Source organism: Mytilus galloprovincialis, chromosome 13 (genome assembly GCF_965363235.1).
Source record: "Mytilus galloprovincialis chromosome 13, xbMytGall1.hap1.1, whole genome shotgun sequence".
NCBI lineage: Eukaryota > Metazoa > Mollusca > Bivalvia > Mytilida > Mytilidae > Mytilus > Mytilus galloprovincialis.
Window position 1 is genome coordinate 12,177,475 of NC_134850.1, and position 26,290 is coordinate 12,203,764.

The 26,290-nt window shown below is 31.6% G+C and overlaps 1 protein-coding gene across 2 annotated transcripts in view; it reads right to left on the bottom strand.

The window, feature by feature from the left end:
* Nucleotides 1-348: 348 nt before the first annotated feature.
* Nucleotides 349-26,290, bottom strand: part of LOC143056354 (G-protein coupled receptor dmsr-1-like) — a 95,802-nt gene continuing 69,860 nt past the window's right edge. For both annotated transcript variants that reach the window (XM_076229443.1, XM_076229442.1), the window contains exon 2: nt 349-1,878. In XM_076229443.1, coding sequence (XP_076085558.1) covers nt 448-1,692 — 1,245 coding nt within the window. In that variant the 5' untranslated portion in view covers nt 1,693-1,878 and the 3' untranslated portion in view covers nt 349-447. The remainder of the gene's footprint in view (nt 1,879-26,290) is intronic.

Genomic DNA, 26,290 nt, shown 5'->3' on the forward strand with positions numbered 1-26,290 from the left:
GCTTTTAACTTTTAGTTAGGATTTAAGCCTGTCGACTTTAGAATAATATAATTGAAAATTTCATAATATTAGCTTTGAAGACTTAGAGAAATATGTATATGTATGACCCACATGCAACCATTGAATTGTACATACAAGCATGATTATTTCAAAACACAAACAAACATGCACACACATACGTACACACTCATTCAGTATATGAATGATTAATTTATATATGGTTCAAACTCTAATCAATATTTTCGGAAATATAAGTTAATAACTGTAAGGGGCCGTACCAATCAACGCAACTATGAAAATATAAATATACCTATATTATCAGTAACTCATGCTCAATTACATTTCTTTACTTTGAATTTTGACCATAAAAAAAAAGGGATGCACCATTTGATTGACAAATGCTGTTGTCATGATGAAACAATATCTACAAACAATATTTAGCAATATTTATACATCAGAATCGCGCGTAGCTTGTGTATCTTGCGCCGTTATATAAGTGGTAGTTTTACGTACACCATTATTAGCGCCCGTAGATTTTTTCACAAATATCTTAATAAATGTTTCTCGGAATTGTTTACTCATAGTACAATACAAAACAAAATTTATACCATTATTCAGCAATGTCATAATGTCCAATAAATCTCCTAGTGGCATGTACACGTTATGAAAAAATTCATCTATAAGGCCGCTCAGGACACTAAGAATACCTTGTGGCGTATTTGTTATGATAAACATAAAAACCACAGTAAGCAACATGCGAGTAGTTCTGTTGCTTCGACTTGTCTTTTTTATTTTCTTTCCAGTATTACTTCCACTGCTCAGAGCACCACTTTCTCCGTCCGACAAAGGAACTTTGTTGAGAAGCCGCTTACGTCTTTTCTCAGCGTCTCTCATTGTCTTAAGTAGCAACAGACTAAACACTGTTAGAAGAAAACATGGTAAAAGCTTTATGAAAATAGCCTGAACCCAGAAGTTTAGATTTTTGAAAACTTCCCAGAATCCTGTTGCACTTTTCACATCAACCCAGTATACAGTTCCATTAACGTAGGATCCGTCCTTTAAAGTTATATTATAATTCTCCCCAACTATCTCATAGGTCAGTGAATTTGGCAAGCAAACAAATAAGACAGCCGCAACAACTATACCGCATGCTGTTTTCGCTCTTTCTATGTTACAAAGTCGAACACCTCTGCGCGGGAATCTGATAAAAACATATCGAAAGACGGCAAGAGTCACAGTTAGCCATATCGATACTGAATGCACTATCACGCTCATTATAGCATAAGCCATTTGGAATTGAGCCAATTGATAAGTATCCCGTGACGGTCGAGCTTCAACACCATTTATAATGTACATTCCTAATGCCCATGGAAAATACAATGCCATTGTTAGTCCATCCGAAATTGCTAATCCAGTTAATATGACGTTTGTTGACGTAAGCATATTCTTCCGCGTCAGCACAACTATATTTAAAATATTCGCCAGCACTCCAAATACACAAACACACGCGGCTAGGTAGCCATGTATAGGTTTATAAAAAGTCTCAAATTGTTTCAGTTCGGAAATCTCTTCCACTGACGCTACGTAGTTTCCCATAGTACTCGTTTCATGAAGCATGTAGATTTCTCCACTAACATTGATATTTGAATTTGTTCCGTTATTAATAAAATACTTAAGGGAGCTATGTAACATAATGGCTGAAAACAAATTAATGTAGAAGTTGATCTTTGAGACCTGAAGTAATTAATCACGTTCTCAATTTAATTTGTTTCCAAGGAACTACTTCTTTCCTCTTCTCTTTTGATATCGTCTCTTGCGGACGTTGACGAAGTGATTCAATATTTCACTTTGACTAATGCAATCTTTACACACCAGCGACTGAAAATAGAAAAAAAAATGCAATTTAAAATGTGTGAAATTCTAATCTCTAGCATGCAATAAATATATCCCGGAGACACTTTTAAATTATGAACTTCTATTGATTGGGTATTTTAACAACGACTTCCACTGTAATTAAAAAGACAAAATAATTGACGCGTAGTCAATTTGAAGAAAGAGTACACATATAAGGATACTCTGAAGGCTTAGATGTGAAGACTAAACTAAAAGAGAAATCGTCATGTTCAATGCAGTTTGAAAAAACAAAAAGTTTTAAAAGCAACTGTTATAATCCTGATTTGGTACAGGCATTTAATTATATAAAAAGTGGTGGATTGAACTTTTACAGATAGGTAAACTTGTCACTTGTAAGACAGTCGCATACAATTTTCAGATGCGGATATAGCGGTAGGAGATATCTGTAGAATAATAAAAAGTATATGCATAACCATACATGTAGCTTCATTAGGGGCCATGCTTTAAAAAAATGTAACATCACAATAGCTTTTACTATGAATATAATCACAAAAGAATTCAATGATTCATTAATAGTAACCCCATAATTTTCATAACAAGTTTATACAATTGACATCACTAGTTTTTAGTGATATTGAAGTCATTACATACGACGAATCAGGGAACCACAACTACAGCAATTATCACTTAAAAGTACAATATTTCATTTACAATTGTATATAAATTCCATTGATATTCCATAAAAATATATACAATAGACATAAATACATTAGGAGATAGCAGAGTCAACGTACTCCGCCTACATTATTTTCAATAATCTTGCAGCAATGTAGAATTTTAGAGAAATAAATCAACTTTATCTGAAGGGTTTAGTTCCTAGTAACGCAAATTTTAATAATGTAACGTTTTAGATTACAAATCCGAGAACAGACTTCGTGTCATTGTATTCGTTATAAACGCACCGAGATAACAGTACATCCGTGATTGTACGAATAAATACAATAATTATTTTATTACGAAATTTTATCTCGACGGACCTCTAACCGTAGATCATTCCAAATGTATTATTTTTCTTCAACCGTCACGTCAAATTCACCATTTAATTTTTCTATATTTATTTGCCACTAATATATACCTTTTTATAGTTATAAATAGTGTCACAACATTCCCTATTATCTATTTTTACCACCAAATTTTCTCCTTAGATCTTTGTTTTTGCTTCTTCCTTATTTTCTTTGGTCCATTTATCTCCTTATACATCCCAACGTTTTGTAAATTTTAAACATGATGATGGAAAAAGGAAAAATAACCATTTAGGTTAAAGTAATGAGAATACATGTACAAAATGTATATACTAGCTCAAATAAATCATCTTCTTAGTGGTTGAAAAGGGTTTTTAACTTTTAATACGGAATATTATATCTGATGACATTGATGGGTGCGTTCGAATAAAGTACAATGGGTTTTCCTAATGGTGGTTTGACAATATAATATAAATTGTTTCACAATGTAGGATTACTTTTTCTACAACTGCTGTCAGTGTTAATTTAAATTCAGCAGAATATGAATTGATGAAAATGTTTCAATGAGAAAAATCTCATATTTCATTGCAATAGATACTCTTAAATGATTGTTTTTCTTAAATGATTGTTTTTGTAACTTATCAATTCTTTAATAGATCCTTCATTGATAGAATAACTGTAATGTTGACGATTGGTTTCTCTTTTTTTTTTGTTCTGTAAACAGCAATGCGAATGTTGATAATAAGACAACTGCTCTACTTCTGTAGAAAACATAATAATGCATCATGGTCCTTTTCAATCCCGTTAAAATTAAACCCAAATCTAAAGGAACAATGTAAAACTAAATTTTAATCATCGAACCTATTTGTAGATTTTGATAAGAGTTTCTTTAACTATATACAATATATATCTAAACATAAGATATAACCTCATTATAGTTGTCATTAATAAATAAATTGCACATGAAATAATTCCGACAGCCCTGAGGACTTAAAAATAAAGCTGTTGTAAGTGTAATTTTAGGAATTTTTCACGAACGTCTGTGTTGTTCAGTTCATATTTTGCTTTTACATGTAACTGAAAAATTTATATGCAAAGACTCGTATGAAAATATATCCATCGAAGCTAACTGTAGCAACATTATATTTGGTTCAGTGAAATTTAGGCAACTTGTTCTATAACTAAAATTTTTGGATTTAATTTGGCTGATGTGAATAAATGGTCTTCAGCATTATGGGGGAAATGTGACACTAAGATCTTATCAATGTTAATGAGAGGTGAAAGATATCAAATTGTCAAACTAATACCATCTGGCCTTTGTAAGTCTTGTATGATTTTTAATTTTAATTTCTTGTGTATAATTCGGAGTTTAGTATGACGTCCATTATCACTGAACTAGTACATGTATACATATTTGTTTAGGGGCCAGCTGAAGGACGCTTCCGGGTGAGGGAGTTTCTCGCTACAATGAAGACCCATTGGTGACCTTCGAATATTGTCTGCTCTATGGTCGGGTTGTTGTCGCTTGACACATTCCCCATTTCTATTCTTAATTTTAATAAGAAGAAAAAAATAGATGACTTTTCCACTTTGCGGGTGTGAATGCTGTCTTGTAGCGGGATTAACCTGCTTTTTTTTTCGAAATCTACTTAACGTGCAAGAGATATGTGCTCCCCGATGGACTGTGGTTTCCACAGCCTTGACGGAGTAGAACTCAGTTTTTCAATCTCTGTTATAGTGATATTTCCTATGCAGAAAATTCACTAGACAGAGGACTTGGGTCATGTGTAGGCCGAGTAAGGGTTAAGTGTCGTGTAGGGAAGGGGGAAATGATGGAGAGAGTTATGTTGGTGGTAGGGGTAATTGGGGTAATTAGGGTTATGGGTTAGGTGGTTACGGGTAAGTTATGTTATGTGTAGGTATAGTTAGGTGTAAGCATTTCTATGGGTAAGTATAGTTAGTGTTAAGCATAGTTAGGGGTATCTACGGGTAGGTATTGGAAGGGTTAAAAGGGTTAAGAGTATGAGGGTATATAAATATGATCTATGTGGTTAGGGTTAGGGTTAAAAGTTGATTAAGGGTCAAGTGAGTTAAGGGTGAATTAGGTTAAGGTTATGAGGGTAAAGTTGGTTAAGATTCAAGAGAGTTAAGGGTGAATTAGGTTAAGGTTATGAGGGTAAAGTTGGTTAAGATTCAAGAGAATTAAGGGTGGAATAGGTTAAGGTTAGGAGGGTAAAGTTGGTTAAGATTCAAGAGAGTTAAGGGTGAATTAGGTTAAAGGTTATGAGGGTAAAGTTGATTAAGATTCAAGAGAGTTAAGGGTGAATTAGGTTAAGGGTCAAGAGGACTAAGGGTGAATTAGGTTACGGTTCAGGGGTGTTAAGGTATGGCTATAGAAAACGGTCGGGCTAAAGTTGAGGGTTGGGCTAAAGGTCGAGATTGTGTGTGAGTGATATGAGAGTGTTTGTGAGTGAGAGGACTGACTTAAGTGCGCGGGTGTGTTTTGGAGAGAGGAGAGGGAGAAAGTGTGTGTGTGTGTGTGAGAGAGTACCGTACGTGTATGCGGCTGCTTGGGAGAGAGAGAGAGAGAGAGAGAGAGAGAGAGAGAGAGAGAGAGAGAGAGAGAGAGAGAGAGAGAGAGAGAGAGAGAGAGAGAGAGAGAGAGATAGCAGAGCGAGAACATGGAGGGGTTTGAGTGGGGAGAGTGTGTGCGAGAAGATTGAGTGAGGGATAACATGTGAGTATAAGAGAAAGAGAGATAAGATGTGGTGGAGAGGGAAAGGCAGAGGATATGAGACGGAGAAAGAGAATTTGAAAAAAAATAATTATGAATTAATTGATTCACACTTGTTATTTAAGAAAAACATATCTGGTAAACAATATTATAAGTTAGAAATCACCTTAAATTTGTTGACTTTCGTGAATCCTGAACAAAAATTAAATCAATGAAAAGAAAAAAATATATACTTATTTAAACCTGATAATTATGAGCTTTAAGTTTAGAACTAGACAGCAAATGTATACCTAATTCACTAAAGCTATGATACCAATTATATACATTTGTAAGATCCATAAAGCAATGGAAATCAACATTACATATTTATATAAACGATAATACTTGTAAATAAATTAATAGATAAACAAAAACAAACAAATTATAAAATTGATAACAAACAAACAAACAAACAAATAAACAAATAAATAAATAAATAAAAACAATTTTATCAATAAAAAATGAATAACAAATAAATAAATAAATAAATAAATAAATAAATAAATAAATAAATAAATAATAAATGAATAAATAAATAAATAAATGAAAAATAAATAAATGAAAAATAAATAAATAATAAAAATAAATAAATAAATAAACAAATAAATAAATAAATAAATAAATAAATAAATAAATGAAAAAATAAATAAATAAATAAATAAATAAATGAAAAAATAAATACATAAATAAAACACATACAAAAAAACCAAACAAATAACAAAATTGATACAAAAAAAAACAAATGAATAAATTGAAATTCATAATAATCAATATAAATAAATAAATAAATTTGAATGAATCAATGAATCAATCAATACATTCAGAGACATGTGTATATATGTCTCTGATACATTACTAAAAGAATTATAATAAGTAAAGAACGTAATTGCTAAAAGGCTCTATAGTTAGTAAAAAAAAATCTTAATCCGTTTTCGTACGTCCTATTTTTTATTGCCCTGTTTACCAAATTATTCAATGAAGGACAAATAACAAGATTGGCTCTACTAAATCAAATTCAATAAAAATGCCCATTGAATGTGTCTTGACAGGAAGCGTTTGTCAAAAATAATCCTTCCTTTATTCAATTTACGATGCTTAGAAAATATCGCCGGATATGAGAGTATATATATTTATTCTAAATCAGTGCATTTAATGTCGGACATTTCAAATCCCCGGATGTAGCATTAACAACGCTCTCATCCTAATCAGCACGACGTTTTAGCTCTTTCTTTTTAACTATTGAGTTAAGGAATACTAACACACGCTGATTTCTATAGCACTATACCTCATAGATCAATACATTTTCGATTATTGTTCGTCTTTTCTTGTCTCACGCAGCAAAAACAATATTGTTTTGTTCTGATAAAGCCTCCATTGCGGTGTTTTATATGGATTTCAATTTAAGTTTAAGATAAGTAAATTTACCTGAGAAATGTAGTCAATTAAAAAGCGCGTAATGTAAGATCCTCAAATATAAAACAATCAGTATATATAAATTGTGCAGATTCGAAAAATCATTTAAGCATTTTTAATCGCGGCATCAATCGTTATAGATGCCCTTAATATTTATTCATTTGCTCAGATATTTACGCGTACATTCTTTCTGAATTGTATAATTTAATAGAAAATTCAACACGCCGCAAATTTGCGGGACTTCTACATGTATGATTTGCCACAAGGCAGTGCCGTCGCAAAAACAGTGAACAGTGCTATGCGCAATTGCAAAGGTAGCGAAAAGAAGAATTGATTCTAGATTGATTAGTTAATTATAATTTTGTTCATTGATCTTCGTCCTCACATAACTGTTTATGCTATTGATGGTCGTTGTTTAAAGAATAAGTAAAGTAACATCATTTTCTAAACTTTTTATATATTAAAAACACAATCACTTCCAGTCAGATACATCCAATGCTTCTAGCAGAGAAAAGTCTACACTCTCAACACGTTAAGGATATATTGCAACATTGTTAAGGGTCCGTTAATAACGCTATTATTCTTATATGATTTGCACATTAGGGAATACGTTGATATAATTGGTTGTGAGGACTTCCGGTTGTTGTTCTTGACGTCGATATTTTTTTCGATAGACGACGTTGACCGAACTTCTTTTCGTAACCAATGTAAACAAGATGGCGGTGTTAAAAAACAATTCGGATTGACGTAGACAAAATTTATTTTCACTTTGCGTTAAACGTTTAATTTAATAATAAACACAAAACAATCGTTTGAATGATAATAAGAGTTTTTGTAGTTTATTTTTTTATCAGATATAAAATTTCATAGAGTAGATATTTTTGCGATTTAATCAACAAATATATTAATGCGCCAGGCCTATTCAATGAAACAAATATACATTTTACGTGTTGTAGAGAATCAAAGATGGTTTCGAGAGTGAAAAATATATTTTCATATCTCTAATTTTAAAGAATTATTAGGATTAAACGCCTTTATAAAGGAATTTATTGGACCAAGTCACTTACAAACGGACTTTTATTTGTTTGTTAGTTAATTAGCCGAGTTTATACATCAATAAATTCCTTTATAAAGTCGTTTAATCCAATAAAAATGCAGTCCAAATCCACATATGTTATCATTCAAGTTGTACTCTACACTTTTGTTAACCCTACGTTTTCTATGTACTGTTTTATTGTTTTTGTCCAGAATATGCATGACATATTTGTAACTAAACATTTAGAAAAGAACACTCAATGATCAGTGTGTTAATTTAATAACAAAATATAAATCCCTTCAAGTTATACGTTCGTTTGATATTTTAACAGCATACTAGGATGTAGAAGTTATCATAGGAACAATCACAAATCATTAGTTGAGGAAAAACAAACGATACAATTGCCAAAAGAAAGGTTGAAAATGACAGTATGTATAAAAAAACTTATCATAGATACCAGGTAAAAAAATGTGTACGCCAGACACGCATTTCGTCTACAAATGACTTATCACCGACGCTCGAATCAAAAGATTTGAAAAGACCAAATAAGAAAATTTTAATGATAACACGTTAAACTTAACAATTTCATGCGTCCGAATCACTTTTCGGGATTTGCGTCACCAATAACACAAAACAAAGAATCAACCTAGTTAACCTTAATAAAAAAAAAAGGCAATAAGCTAAATAATTTGTAAACACGACCATGATCTTCAGTGCAATCCGTTATAATATAGTTCATGTCTAAAATATAAATACAAACACCCTGTTGTTGACATAAAGCAAGGTCTACAAATGACTTATCAGTGACGCTCGAATCAAATGATTTAAAATACTAAATAAAAAATACACATAACCAACCAAGCTGAACCTTACTCAAACAATTCGGAATTCTCTTGTTTTACCCATGCATGTACTACCGTTTAAATATGTTGTCCACTAACCCCTACTTTTTTCCAAATTTGATTCATAAAATAGTTTAAATAGTCATCTTTGAAATTTTTGTTTAAATCCTTGATTTTTTCATCGTTCTCAATAAAAAAAAAAAGGTGCCAATGTTAAATGTAACTAAAAACAATCTAGAGAGAATTAATTATGTCCCGCCAAATTTTCAATGGCTTAATATCTCAAAAACAAGCACACGGACCCATTTTTTCTGTTTTTCTATGGACTGTTATATCAATGTATACTAATCTTTTAAAAAACGTGTTAACTTAAAACAGAGTAGCGAACATATTTAAAAAAAAAGATATAAATATTTTTTAAGCACAACCTTTATCTTGAGTGCACGTGGTTGACGTGATGTGAGTTTAGAACACTAATTATCAGATTGCAATTCATCAATATCTAGTGTGAACACCTGTTGGCGTATCATGTATTGGGCGTTGGTTGAATGGATCAAAATCAATTCAAGGTTTGTTTTGATATATTAGTTTAGGTGTAAATAAAAAAAGCCATAAAAAGGACTGTATAATAAAGGAAAATTATGTTCATGTATACACAGACTTAAGTGGGAGTTATTAGACGTCAACAAGTCCTTTATTTCCGGAATCACTAATGCATGTATCATTTATAATTGTATATGATTGATTTTTGTCAAATTCTGTACATTATATTTAGCCGATTTTGACCAGTAAGATATGTTTGGATACGCCAGACGATAATCTAATGTGTCGCTCGCAATTTCTCGCTTATCTATTCGAAACATTATACATGTTTTTTAAATTTGCCTTAACAAAATTAGGATTTTTTTTAATTTTAAAAATTTGCCTTCAAGAAATTAAGATTATTTTTTTTTTAAATTTGCCTTTAAGAAATTATGAGGCAAGTATCTCGAGTCGATAAGAGTCGTTAACTTCTGGGTATTGTGGTAGAATAGTTACGATACGATTAATTGAATAAAGCATTACATTACGAGATGTAGGAAGATCAGAATGTAACAGTTTTGGTCAAGATCTTTATTCTGGGAGTTATCCTCGTTTGACCTTTAACGCATTACGTGAAATAAATGTTTATTACATGACCAGGTGTAATTAGTATAGTTTCTTATCCAGTTGACCTTCCGAAATGTTCCGTTCAATCTACTATCAAAGGTGACAATACAATCAGTTTGAAAATACCATTGAATTTTCTTCACAGTTCATTTTCACGTCAAAATGAACGAATTTCTATTTAAAAGTCTGAAATCAATTTCGCAGTTGTTTCTTATGCATAATTCTTAGTAAAAGAATTATACACGTGATTTGTACATTTGAAGCAATTTTTATTGAATTTTTGTATTTACACGTTTTCGATGCGCATTTGAACCACATCAATGGTCCCGTGCTAGCATGTGTGTCCCGTATTAGGAGGTCTTTGGTTCGAAACCCTGACCAGGTCAAATCAAAGACTTTTAATTGGCATTTGCTGCTTCTCCTTTAAGCATGTATTATTTAGGAGATAACTGTATTGTATTTTAAGCTCCGACGGCATCAATTGGGAATTGATGGTCGCAAATTAAGTTTACTGGCGACGCGTTAGCGGAGACAGTAAACGGGTATTAGCGACCATCAAATCCCCAATTGATGCCGTCGGAGCTTAGAATACAATATTGTTATCTCCATTCTAATGAAACTGACAGAAAACAACGTTAAAATATGTCATATGCCGTCTGCGCTTGCGCGTTCATCCCATAGCATCAATTGTCAATTGATGCCATGTAAGAAAGTGACGTTATCCAATCAAAATGAACGTTACAAACGTTGTTGCATTAGAATGAGGAGTGACAGTATACTAGACTGGTTGGGTCGGAGTCAGAATAATGTGTCCGGGAAGGGTGACAATTCTTCCGGTGTACTGTTAACTGTTGAACTAGCACAGTTAATATTCATATTACCCAAACATGTTATCGTTCTGCATATGCATTAAATGCTGGACGTTAAACAGCCACCCATCTATCCGTCATTGTGTATACCATTTTTAATCCCATGTTGACCATAATGCACTGACGAAGTATAGCTTTTTTTAAATCCTGTACAAACAATCATGAGTTTTACGCTGTAAACACATTTCATACTCGCTTATCTTTGACCATATACCGAACATTTCGTGGTATTTTTAAATGCAGTTTCTTGGTTCAGCGTTCTGAAATATTTTTGTAAATTTAAAACAAAAAAAGCAGATATGTTATGCCCTGTAAAGGTTTACAATCTACTTATTAGGAAAAAGCTTAATGGAATCAATAACTTTAGAAAAGATACGAGTTGATGCACACGAGACAATATCTAGCATATTTAAGAGGGTTTGGATGGGAGTCATTAATTTCTGGTTTTTTTTTCTTATTCAATTTTTTTATATATATAAGATAAAGCTAGTTCTTTAAAATTCTCATAAACATGATTAATACTTTTTTTAAATATTTTTTATCCTTTTTTATGGTAATTTTCATTATGAATTCTTGCCAATAGGGCCAATACTACATGTATCTTTGGAACCATTTCAATTCACTCAAAAACAATGTGTGATAGGAAGAGATGAAAAGTGTGACTTAATTTCAGATCCAATTTTGTTTGTTTAAGTTATGCATGGATGACTTGAAAAAGTTTTTTGTTTCAACAGCATGTTTAGTTTTGGATTTGACCAATAAAATTCATGTAAGTATAAACAGTATTTAATCATACAACGGTGCAATGTGTAATTACTTATATTAAAAATAACTTGTACGTGTATCATGTTTATAATTTATTTAAATATTTTTTGAAACACACTCCATTAGCCGCATCATTTAATTGTTCTTTATTTAGGATTGATCAGTTGTATTTACATGTACTATAACATGTTTCAGGTAATGACTGTGTTGACATAAATGGAAATACAGTAAATGAATCACCCTCGCCTACAAGAAGCTGCTATGATAAAGATCAGCATAGTGAAGAAAAAGAACATGAGCCGTCAACAGAAACATCAACATGCCCTAGTACTAGTACTAGTACTGTTAAAGAACAGTCTCAAACTTCAAAAGATTATACCTCAATGCCAAATGAAAAGAGTTATGGTTCGTGGAATTTTAAACAATGTAAAACAAACGTAGAAGATTTATTTGAGAACAAAGCAGTACATTCCTTTTTTACATTTAAAGATGCTGACTGTTCAACTATTAATACCGATTCCCAGATCTTCAAAAAATTTAAACACTCCTGGCTTAACAGTAAAAATTGGTGGCTCTGTTTTGTTGAAAATGAAGGCATGTTTAATTTGTTTGGTATGCAAAAAGCATCATATGAAGCACCCACAAAACCAACGCAGTGTATTTGCCTCTACACCAAGTGTAAGATTCAAAATCGATTCTCTTAATACTAATGTACAAAGGAAATTACATATTGCTGCTTTACAAAATGAGTTATTACAACAAGTTTCAGTATTCCATCAAGAAGTTATTAAGAAAACAGAAGTAAATAACACTGTTTTAAACCAAGTATTTTCTTCAGCATATTTCTAAATGAAAGAATTTGTAGCAAATAAAAAACTAGTTCCAGTCTTGCAGTTTATTGAAAAAATCTTTGAGGTTGAATATTTAAAGTTCTTTCAACACAGATCAGCAAGGTCACAAACTGAGATTTTTCTAACTCTGGGGGATGTGATGAAAGAAATAATGTTAGAGAATGTACGAAAGTCTAATGCGTTTGGATTGATGACAGATGAAGTGGCAGACAATTCTGTGAAAGAAAATTTAGTAACTTTTATACAGTACTACAGCTTTAAAGATGAAGAAACTAAAACACACTTTTTGTCCTGTAAAGATATTCTTGAGAAACACAATGCTGCTAATGCTGAGGCAATAACTGGTCTGTTGCGTGAAGAACTCGAATCAGATAAGTTAGACATTTCAAAACTTACAGGTTTCTCTTCTGATGGAGCTTCTGTGATGGTCGGTAAAAAAACAGGTGTCGCTACACGTCTCAGAAAAAAAAATCCATGTCTTATAAACATCCACTGTGTATGCCACAAGCTTGCCCTTTCTTGTGCAGACTCTAACGAGTCCATCAGTTTTATCAAGAATATGGAAATTATCCTTCGTCAACTTTGGCAGCTCTTTGAAAATTCACCTAAGAAAATGGCTGTTTACTTGAAAACACAGAAAGAATTGAAAAATATTACCATGGGTGATAAGGCCCAAAAAGTTGTAAGCAAACGATTGAAAAAGGCATGTAGGACAAGATGGCTTAGTCTTGAATCTTCAGTCAAAGCTGTATATTCAGAGTATGAAGTTATTCTTCATACATTGAGTAAGTTGAAAAAAAAAGATAATGCAGCAGCTTGTGGACTTTTAAAAAAGATGAAAGGTCTAAAGTTTCTAGGCGCAATCTACATTTTGAATGATATTTTGCCAATATTAGCAGATTTGTCCAGCCTGTTTCAGAAAGACTCTTTAAACTTTTCTGTGATATGCCCAGCAATCAACATGATAAAAGACAAACTGAAACAACTAATTGAAGAAGATAAACTTATTGAAAGTTTAAGAAATGATATAGATTCTTTCACAAATATGTGTGCAGAGATCAGATTGTCAAAGAAAGATTCTGATGAACTAACCTCTCTATGTAAGAAGTATGTTGATGCTTTAATAAAAACATTGATAGAAGATTTGAAGATTGTGGAGAAGTCTTATCATCTTTTGCAATTTTCGACCCAACACTTCTACCAAAAACTGATGAAACAGGATTTAAAGAGTATGGAAAAGATTCTATCAAAGTGTTGGGAGAACATTTCTATCAAGATAATGAAGAAGAAAAGAAAAACCAGAAAGCTGAAAAACTGCTGACAGAATGGCAAAGATTGAAATATCAGATCAATGACAATTTGAAAAAAATCATGCCTCAAGATGTGAAAGATGGAAAATCCAAAATTACAGGCACTGAATGGCTTTTAAAACAACTAGTCAGAAACAAAACATTTTCCAACTTCTATCCTAGTATAGTTTTTATAGCAGAAGTTGCATTGGTACTTCCAGTCTCCAATGCATGGCCTGAGAGAGGGGCTAGTGCATTAAAAATATGTTAAGACAAAACAGAGAAACAGACTTACCAGCCACATGCTAGACTCAATTTTTCATGTGTGTATAAATGGGGCACATGTTGAATCATTAGAAGGTGAAGCTCTTATAAAACGAGCAGTAACAACCTGGACTGATGCAAAAAATCGAAGACGATTACCAGCAAGATTACCTGCATCTAAAGTTCAAGAAAACACCATGACAGTGACTTGTAAAGAAACTGTACTCGAAGATGCAAGTGTTCAGACAGAGACACTGACAGAAATTGTTTCTAATGAAACTGAAGTCAGACAGACATTAAATGAAGTTCGAAATGCCATGAAAATCCTAGAACTTGATGAAATGGATAAACTCTCCGAAGATGATTATTCCTCTTCTGATGATTTAGATTAATAAATTTCATTTAACCAAATTGATAGTTTGAATTTTACCCATCATGTTGTGTTGTCTAAAGTCTATTTGGTTATATGAGTTCTAAAAACAACAAGATTTTCCTTCTTTTATTTGTATTTCTATTACAACTTAAATATATTACAAAATTATTTCAAAACAAAAACTTAAAAGACATGATTATATAGAATAAAGTGTGCATCCTATCTATAATTAAAATTTCTAATAAATAAAATTGCTGTATCCAATACAGAATTTGAACAGTATGCTCAATTTTGTCAACGTTTAAATTATAGCAGTATTCAAACTCTTAAAATTGTGCAGACAAAATTAGAAAAAAAGTTCTGCTGGTAGTATGTCAATTTGACAAGCATGAAATATTGTCTTAAAATTCACCAGATGCCAGGATTTTGAATCTAGATTTCAAAAAATTTTGAAGCCCCCCCCCCCCGGACCCCCCCCCCTTTCTTTCCGGTGACCGCCTACTTATTCATTTTGGCCTGTTAGGCCAAAATGAATGGAAAACCCTGTGATTTTACTATTTCTTTAGTCTGTACATCATTCATTTCTGTAATCAGTTTTTTATTATCTAATTCTTTTATTTTCCACAGATTTTTTTCATATATTATTGCACGCCATTATTCTCTATTTTATATTGTGTGCTAACTTTTTCTCTATCAATACTAGTTTTGGTCATTTCAATTCCTATAAACTACATCTAGACCCTCATATTTCGAGTGAAGGCAGACCAGCAATTGAAGATCGACGCCCACTGCTAGATTTCAGTATTCAAAACTAATTAGATTTAATCATAGATAAATGCAAAGAATGAAATTGAAAATGATGTATACTTTGCATTTTTCTATTGAAAACAAGACATGTAGGTTTGGTTTGTTCTGTATATCGATCTGACGAGTTAACTTTAAGGCCCTTTGCAACTGATGTTTCCTTATACTATATTTGTCATTTTCGTATATCAACATGGATTAACAATTTGAAAACAAAATAACTATCTTTACAAAAACATGCTATGTTTTTTATTCAATTGAATGCTTGAATAAAAGTTCTTTTTATTACTTCATTGGTGTGTTATAAGGCGTTGACCGAAGCACATTCTGTATGAAGTGCTTCCATTGTAATGCTACAACCATAAAAATAAGAACGATACATGTATTATACAGCTTTAGTTTGTTTTTTCTGGCGCTCTTTTCATAGTAACGGATACTACGTGCAGCCACAGCTGTTGTATTTTAAAACGAAATGGAAAATTATATTTCAGTGCCGCGCGATTGTTGTCAATATTACAGATTATAATGAAACATACATGCCATGTGACTCAGGTAATTTAATCTATGAGTGATAGATTTCTCTTAGAAGAAATTTAAATGTCTCAGTGAGAAAACTACACAGTGAACAATAGGTATTGTATTTATTTAATAGGATAAGTGAACTTCCAAAAGTTAAAATACCTTGACCAGAAAGAGATGGCACTGTGGAAAAATTTCATTGGGTTGCAATAAATATGTCTGATCTTGAACTGATATATAGTTTTATAACAATTTCATAAAAATGTCATGGAATTTCTATAGATTTGCTGAAGATTTCATTCACATTCCTTTATTATGATATGATTGCCACCGTACAAAACAAATGTCCTTTTTGTTGACACGTGGTATATGAGATCCGGTTTGTCCGATCGTACTTCAATGGATGTCCTTGAAAAAATCGTATCATTTAATTACTCCTCTGAAATAGGTGTCCTTGTGTCAATAAAATTGGTTGTAATTTTAATATCTATTGGCATAATAGTCTACAATTACATTGTTTTCATCCAGATAATTTTAGATTTACTTCCATCAAATCCATTCAAGTTTGGAACGTGAAGTTAGCTTTTCGTTTTCTTGTACTGTTGTGAACACTATAAAGATTCATGTTTAATACATTTTGGAAGTTGGTTCAGTTCATTGTCAATATTTAGGGGGAAAGGGGGACATGTGTCTACACATGCGTATTTTATTCCAGGAAACTTTATTTGCAATTTTGTACACGATTAGTTCCTGCATAGTGCATCTTAAGTTGTAGAATATTCATTGCCATCCAGTCTTGTGTGCAAGACTTTTTTCTGCTTTACCAGGCAAGGATGTTCATTTTCAACGCGTCCTCTTCCCCGCCCCAAAAAATTAAGTGGTTGTTCCCTTATATATCTTAAAGTCAAATCAAAACAAATGAACGAAAGACATATTTTAAAACCTGCTGGGTACCACTTTGAAAACAAAACATAAATCGTTTCTATCAGATTTTTGTTATTTATACTTTCCAACTTGTAGTAACTATGATATTTTCGAAAAGCGACAAGGCTGTCCGAACGAGCTAAAACCCGTATTACAAATCACGTCTTTCAATTACAAAAAACAGATTACGGTAATGTTAAGTTCAGGATATTGAAGTCTGATAAGTATGGTTAACGAGGGGATTTGCTTTCTTAAATATATATTTACTACCATTAACTAGAAAATGATTAGTTTGTCTCGAACAGAATCAGTTTTTCGTATTTCATGTTTGAAGAGATTTGTCTGTACTTATGACAGTTGGCTGCGATACAATATTTTGTGTTTGTTTTTTGAGCTTTGGAAGAATATAAGGAGGTCTGAATAGGGGTTCTTTCAATTTTGTTTTCTTTAATTTTCTACGTCCTTTTCTCTTTTTTTTTTTATTCATTATGCCCATTATTCTCTATTCTTTATATTTCAACATCCCATTTCACTCCATTTGTTTTTTGTGTCCTTTTTGCTTCTCTTTTTGTTGTTTTTGGCCTATTTTCCTGTAATATTGGCCCTTCTAGAAAACCCATAAAGACCCTCATATCTGCACATGGAGCATTCAGCATTATCCTATATTCTAAATTAAAATTTATACTGCTCAATTTAACAATTACGGAGTGGATATTTTTGGCTTTATTTAGTCTTATTTTCTGTTTACTGGCATGTTGGCCGACTTTCTTCGGCTTATTATTTTAAATTCTACTTATAGCCGCATTAGCTGCGGAATCTATGCCTACTGAAATTAACACAATCTCTTACATGTGATTTAAGAGATAACTGTAAAGTATTTTAAGCTCCGACAGCAGCAATATCTGATTAGATGGTCGCAATTTAAGTTTATTGGTGACGCGTTAGCGGAGCCTGTAAACGGGTATTTCGACCATCAAATCCCTAATTGATGCCGTCGAAGCTGAAAATACGATAGTGTTATCTCCATTCTAATTTAACCGAATAGAAAACAACGTTAAAATATGCATTTAAAATCTGCCAAACGTCGTCTGCTCGAACCTTTTATAGACCGTTGAATTTCTGACGTTATCCAATCAAAATGATCGTTACAAACGATGTTGCATTGAGGTGATGTTTTTCGATTTTCGTCTTTTTATTTAGTAATCGTGACGTCTTATTTGATAACCGTGATATTTTTTGGTCTTCGTCCTACTGTATATTCATGATGTGTTTTTCTCTAGGTCATATAGTTGGTGATTACCACCTAATATCCATTCAAAAGATTTGATTGATATATATCGTACTTTCATGCTTGTTTATTGTTCTTTGGTGTAAATACAAATTAGGCCATTGGCTTTCTCTTGAATTTTTAACCTCTTTTGTTTGAAAAAGAAGTTAAAAATAAACGAAACACCATTTGGTGAAACTGGATAGCGTCAATTTCTGCTGAGTCATTAATAATAGAATTTAACATTAACCAAACATTCCTATTTGTAAATAAGCCTTGACAAGGGCATCACGGAAGTAGAGTTAGTCAAGTGTTTAACTCGGAAATAAAGTAGTTCCATCGTCCTTAATGATACAAATCATGTTTTATTTAACATATTGGAAGCAACTTAACCGATTTACAGAAAAGTTCAAACCGATAACAATGCAATTTATTTTAGATTGATATAAATTATACTTCTACTTTTCAAACCACCGTGGAAAAAAACGGATCAATTTCAAAAACAATTACAAAAATGGTTTAAAGACATCGGAGTAAGGTTTTTTACATTAGTGAAAAAATATATATAACGGTTAAAACCAATTGTCTGCTGTCAGTGCTAAGTGAGGAACCAAGAACAACGTGAAATATGCATTTACACTGTTTATTTTATCTGAACATATTCTATATTATCATGGCAATTGCTGTAGTTCTGTACAAGGTCATTTTGTTGTTTTGTATCATTCAATTTTTTCAACACTTCTGATCATATAGTTGTCTTAAACAATAAATAGATATAAGAAGATGTGGTATGAGTGCCAATGAGACGACTCTCCATCCAAGTTACAATTTATAAAAGTAAACCATTATAGGTCAAAGTACGGCCTTCAAGACTACAGTTGAAATGTAAAGATAAAAGAGTGAATGAAATTCTTAAAAGGTGAATAAAATGGGAGCATGGTAATATGCCAATGTAAACAAAGTCACCACTGATCTACATCTGCCAGGACTATAATTGTGTATATTTTGTCCCCCCTGTTCTGTACGCTTGATCCATTATTCTTATAATGTAAACCCAATTCAAATCCCCCTGTGTACGTTAAGGTGTTGAGCTGTATTATTGTTTTTTTTATTATTTGAAAATGATAAGAATAAACCCGCTGCATTTTATGCACCTGATTCAAATCAGGAGCATGTTGTACAGTGGTTGTCGTTTGCGTGTGTGGTTCATAGGTGTTTAAAAATGTAACATTTCTCATTTTTTATATTATAGATTAGAACGTTGTTTTTTCGGTGTGAGCCAATGCTTCGTGTTGATGGCTGTACATTGACATATAATGGTTAACTTTTACAAATTGAAGCTTTGATGGAGAGTTGCCTTATTTGCACTCATACGACATCTCCCTATAATTTATATTGAAAAAGAATAGAGAAAGGAAAAAATAAAGAGAAAACGAAGAAAGATCAATCGATTTGTAACGTGTGAAAGTCTCTTTTAATATTAGAATTATCATATTCCTTGAAGACTTTGTACCTATGTAATTAAATGATCATTAAAAAAAGATTTATTCTTTATTCAACCAACATCTACCATTTAACTTTGTGTTTCTAAGCAAGTCCCTTACTTCCTTCCGAGACTTCTAAAGATGACAGGAACCATTGAATTGCAAAAATATAAGAATTGATTTTTTTTTCTGTTTCTTATGTTGTCTCCTAATTAATTCAGTAATGAAACAATATCCTGTTATGTAAGTCAATAATTCTATAGAGTGAAAATATACAAAGATAAAAGGAATGCAAATTCAAAATTTTCCCTCACTTCAAAAATAAATTTTTAAATGACTTAACATTTGTCGTCAGTAGTGATCTTGTTTTAAATAAGTTTTTTTTTAATAGAATAAAGGATTTTGTGTTTTGACGGATTCCTTTGAAGAACACGAAAATTAATGAAAGTAATGCATAATATTGGTGCAAATTAATCAAACTTCAAAGTTTATAATGATAAAGAATGGTTTTTTTTAAAGATTTTATTCTTAGAAATGTCAATAGTCTGATTTTGTTTTTTTAAGATTTAGATTTTTAGAGTGTCTTTTGAGTTAACTATGAAAAAAAATCATTAATGGTTTTTGATGGAATATTCAAATCAACATTTTTACATAGAATAGACTATTTTAGATAGAATAGGAAAAAAAGATGGAATAGAACACGTCAGTGTCGAATGCGACTTAATATCATCTAGACTAAGTTTTTATCAGTCAAAAGTAACACAACAGATGCGATAGGAACAGGAGTTTTTGAGAAATTTGGGAAAATTGGAGGAATGCAAATATTGATTGACCACGTGATTTACTGTATTGGTACCAGGATGTGAATACGAGACTTGTTACGAGACTTCAAATAACTTCGCATTTACTTGCATTGACAATCCTTGAAAAAAATTCAAGAGGCAAATGCTTTAATTTCGAATAACTGTTTGCAATTAGATGGCGATATTTATCAATTACTAGGCATTCGCAACTCTGTTATAGAAGTGTCCAGTGTTTAATAACAATCGAAATGCATTTTAATCGGGATTTCAAGATGTTTAAAAAGAGAGGCGAAAAATAAAAAAAGGACGTTCAAACTCATAAGTCGAAAAGTTTCGTTGTTTATATACTATCAGTTTATAACAATATTTAAAAAAAACTTTTTTCAAAAGAAGAGTAGCAAAAGAGGGACGAAAGATACCAGAGGGATAGTCAAACTCATAGATTGAAAATAAACTGACAACGCCATGGTTAAAAATAAAAAAAGACAAACAGCCAAATAATAGTACAGAAGACATGAACCCACCAAACACATCTTTGAAAAGGTCAAAGCGAATGTTGTTTTTCTCTTTAAAATGACATTACAGTCAGAGACATATAATACATTATACATTAGTATTATATGTCTCTGTTACAATCGAGCCGTTGCGGAATTCAATAATGTCTATTATTATAAAAAGATTATCATCGAAATTCAAATTGACATCAACATTCAAAATATATATATATACATTCACTGAAAGATTGGTTGTGTCTGGACATTTGATAGTTAGTTTCTGTTTATGCGATCACAACTACAATTATACATAAACCATGCAAATGTTAAAGGATTTCTTGATAAGAGTACTGCATATTTGGGGAGGATTTACCCGTCTCTCAAACACGTTTGAACATCGTCACGTTGTAAATACCTGTCAATAGTCAAGAGACAATTCAATGTTTGCCGTTACTTGCTATCTATCAGATTTTGTTTATCGTTTTATATATATATATTTCCCTTTTTTGGCAAGATTGGACCGTCTTGCAAACATATTGAACCCTATCACGTTCTGTATATGCCTGTCCCTAGCTCAGAGATTATAAATCAATGGTTGCGTTATTTGCTGTCTATCAGATTCGTATTGCGTTTAAAGTTGAATGCATGGATCCATTAGGGTCTTTTTTTTTTATATCTGAACAAGTGACTTTTTGAAGTAATTTCTGTCCTCTTACCCCTGGCTCCTATACGTCCCTAATTGTGTTTTATTCAATACTTCATACATGATATCAAACATGTAATAAGTAATACAATTTTCAATCGCATATAAAATCTTAAGCAGTATTACACTTAATAAGAAGCTTAATTAATGAAACTAGAACACACCCGTGATATCGCGGGTCTGTGAATATAACTATGCGCAAGCCTTATTTTAGTATTAGTATTGTCATCTGACTCGACCCGGAACTTCTTAATTATTGGCAATATTAATTACGTGGAAAACAAAGGGACCTGGAGTGGTGTAATTTTAATCTACATCTTTGTACTATATTAGTTATATATAAAGTTGAATTCTTTGATTCGTCGTTTTTACGTGATGACGGCTGACAAATTGGACCTCGTAATTTTAGTATTATAGATATAAGTTTGTGATCGTATGATTTATATGTTCCAGTTTGGTTAAGCATCTGTTCATTAAGATTCATTGCTCAGTACAAATAAGACAACAGTCAGCATATTTAAGAAAAAAGGAATTTTGTCTTCTGTTTACAAATTGATAATTTTTTATACTTACGAACGAAATATTGTGACGCTGAATTTCGATGGAATTTTACTCAATCACTGAAATCGTAGACTTAATAATTATTTAGAATCGCAGTCTTTTTAAAATAATGAAATGCTACAGTTCAAATGCATCTGAAACACAATGATAACATATATAAACCATGAAGACAGAGATTGATGAATGTAGGTTACCTAACGTCCAGTGGCAAATATGCCATGCATGTTCAGGGCAGAGACAAAACTCTTGTAAATCAACTATTGGGTCAAGACGACAAGAATATTTTCGACCGCTGCTTTAGATTCCAAGTCTAAGTTTATGAGTCATTATAAATTTACGTTTTTTGTTGGTTAAAATCAATATAGTCTAAGAGCTTATATTATGTTGTAAGTAACTATGCCAAAAACAAATAAAACTTTCGTAATCGTATAATCACGTAAATCATCTACAAAGGGGGGGGGAGAGAATTAAGAAAAATAAAAAAATTACATTCTTACCTTTTTATCAATGTAAACTGTCCATTACATATTCTCCACTTACAAAATTGATTAATAAACACTTTTATGTAGTAGATCACCATTTAACAATGTGTAGCCTCATTACGATTGAGCAAATTTTATCACATTTTCTCTCAGAAAAATCAAACCAAAAGTCGAATCGAAATGTTTGTAACATGATGAATGATATAACATGAAATGATGAAAAACTAACCAGCTATTTGATCTTATTACAAAAGTAATGAATGTGAATTATTTATTGTGAGGGGGCATAAATTTTAACAACTTTCCCTTATACAATTAGTGGTCTTATAACAATTGGACAATCCAATACTAATACCGCAACGTCAATAATGTGTGAAAGATTTTAATGAACAGAGGTTCCAATATTGACGCAACCTTATGATATGGGAAGTGTATGTCATTAGGATGTCACAAATCTTAAAAAATGATGACCAATACGGACATCTGCGGGGATCAATGTCACTTTCCTTAATACATGCATTTCTATTCTCAATTTTCTTCATTTTTTAAGGATGTGCGCTACTATGTTTTAGAATAACAAACTTTTTAAAATACCGTTGTTATAAAGTGATAGGAACTTAAAGAACAGAAAAATGAAAGGGTCCGTGTTTTTGTTTTCGAGATTTTTAAAAGACATTGAAAATTTTGGCGGGAAATAATTCTATCTAGACTTTTCATACATTTTACATTAGCACTTTTTTCTTTAAAGTAATATGAAGATATAACAAGGATTTTATAGGATTTTCAAATATGAAATTATATGTAATATAATTATAAAACGTAAAGGTAAGTGGGGAAAATCTTTTAATGGCACTACATGGTTAATACCAGAGGTTCCGAATATCTGGCAATAATTCAAAAACAAGAGGAGCAAAGATTTCTGAAGGTAGATTATTCTGACTCTTGACGATTCATTATAACTATTTCTTCTAAAAAAAAAAACTATAACAAACATACCGAACTTCATGGTAAATTAAAAAAGTGGAAATTGCATATAAACTGAAACGTCATCGAAATGTGAACATTGCAAACTATCAAATTTAATGTATGTAACGCCATATATGAGCACACCAAACCATAACTTTAGGGGAAATGTTAACATTGGAAATCAACTCAATGTACCATGTTGCTTTGGTGTTTTCTCAATGACACATTCCAAACATCCTCTAATGATAAGGTATATCACGGTTGTCTTTCATTCATTTGATTGGTATGATCTTAAGGGAATTCGCTTCTCAGTTTCAAAATAATTAACTTTTCAAAACACTAGTTTGTGTTGATAGGGGATTAATAAAGGAAGTAAAAGAGCAAAAAAAAAAAAAATATACAGGTCAATGTCCTAATGTTCGAGATATTAGCCATTGAAAATTTTTTGGGAAAATATTCTCTCTTGACTTTTCATAGCTTTATCATTGACAATTTTAAGTTCTCAAAAACTATTAAAAGATAATTAAAATTTTATAAGATTTTTACAGATGGCTTATCATTATACATGTAAAAGATTTATAAATAAAAAAATGGGGGTCAATGGGCAAATTTTTTTTTAAGGCATTGAAATGGATAAAACCAGAAGATTCCGAAAATCGGAGAAAAAACCTCAAAACATGACAATCAAACTTCCTTATAACAAATAAAATAAATAAGATGACGTCTTTTTTTGCACTGCTATATTTGAGATAGTTATATTAAAGCTTTAACGAGAAGCGTGTTGTGTCTGTCCTATTTATATTTTTTAATAAGGTATTCAGATAAAAGCCCCATTCTACTATTTTCACACTTTTTTTGTGTTTACTTCTCGCACAGTAAATATGTGGGTTTTTTTTAAGGTCCTAACCTTATGATGCCGTATTTCTGAACAATTTGTACACTTCTTTTTTAACACATGTCCATAAATTCAAAACACAATTCATTGTTATTGAATTATCACCTCGTAAAAGGTAGGGCTAATTTACACTATTTATATTTTCATTCACAAGATAAAAAAAAAATCAAAAATGTTAATGGTTTTCAAACATTTAAATTTACATTTTTGAAGTTTTTTGCAAGTTACTTTAATCTTCATTACAAGTTCATTGCAATAAACTTTCATGTTCATAACAAGTTCGTTGCAAGTTACTTTCATGTTCATAACAGGTTCGTTGAAAGTTACTTTCATGTTTATAACAAGTTTATTGCAAGTAACTTTCATGTTCATTACAGTCAAGTTCATTGCAAGTTACTTCTATGTTCATTACAAGTTCATTGCTAGTTACTTTCATGTTCATTACAAGTTCATTGCAAGTTACTTTCATGTTCATTACAAGTTCATTGCAAGTTACTTTCATGTTCATTACAAGTTCATTGCAAATTACTTTCATGTTCACTACAAGTTCATTGTAAATTACTTTCATAAAATTGAGAAAGGAAATGGTGAATATGTCAAAGCGACAACCACCCGACCATAGAGCAAACAACAGCCGAAGGCAACCAATGGGTCTTCAATGTAGCGAGGATTCCCGCACCCGTAGGTGTCCTTCAGCTGGCCCCTAAAATATGCATAATAGTACAGTGATAATGGATGTTCATTACAAGTTACTTTCATGTTCATAACAAGTTCGTTGAAAGTTACTTTCATGTTCATAACAAGTTCATTGCAAGTAACTTTCATGTTCATTACAGTCAAGTTCATTGCAAGTTACTTCTATGTTCATTACAAGTTCATTGCTAGTTACTTTCATGTTCATTACAAGTTCATTGCAAGTTACTTTCATGTTCATTACAAGTTCATTGCAAATTACTTTCATGTTCATTACAAGTTCATTGCAAATTACTTTCATGTTCACTACAAGTTCATTGTAAATTACTTTCATGTTCATTACAAGTTACTTTCATGTACATTACAAGTTCATTGCAAGTTACTTTCATGTTCATTACAGTCAAGTTCCTTGTAAGTTACTTTCATGTTTATTACAAGTTCATTGCAATTTACTTTCATGTTTATAACAAGTTCATTGCAAGTTACTTTCATGGTTATTACAAGTTCATTGCAAGTAGCTTTCATGTTCATTGCAAGTTCTTTGCAAGTAACTTTCATGTTCATTACAAGTTCATTGCAAGTTACTTTCATGTTCATTACAAGGTCGTTTCAAGTTACTTTCATGTTCATTACAAGTTCATTTCAAGTTACTTTCATGTTCATTACAAGTTCATTGCAAGTTAAGTTCATTTTCATTACAAGTTCATTGCAAGTTACTTTCATGTTCATTACAAGTTCATTGCAAGTTAATTTCATGTTCATAACAAGTTCATTGCAAGTTACTTTCATGGTAAATACAAGTTCATTGCAAGTTACTTTCATGTGTATTACAAGTTCATTGTACGTTACTTTCATGTTCATTACAAGTTCATTGCAAGTTACTTTCATGTTCATTACAAGTTCAATGCAAGTTACTTTCATGTTCATTACAAGTTCATTGCAAGTTACTTTCATGTTCATTACAAGTTCATTGCAAGTTACTTTCATGTTCATTACAAGTTCATTGCATGTTTCTTTCATGTTCATTACAAGTTCATTGCAAGTTACTTTCATGTTCATAACAAGTTCATTGCAAGTTACTTTCAGTGTAATTACAAGTTTATTGCAAGTTACTTTCATGTGCATTACAAGTTCATTGCAAGTTACTTTCATGTTCATTGCAAGTTCATTGCAAGTTAATTTCATGTTCATTACA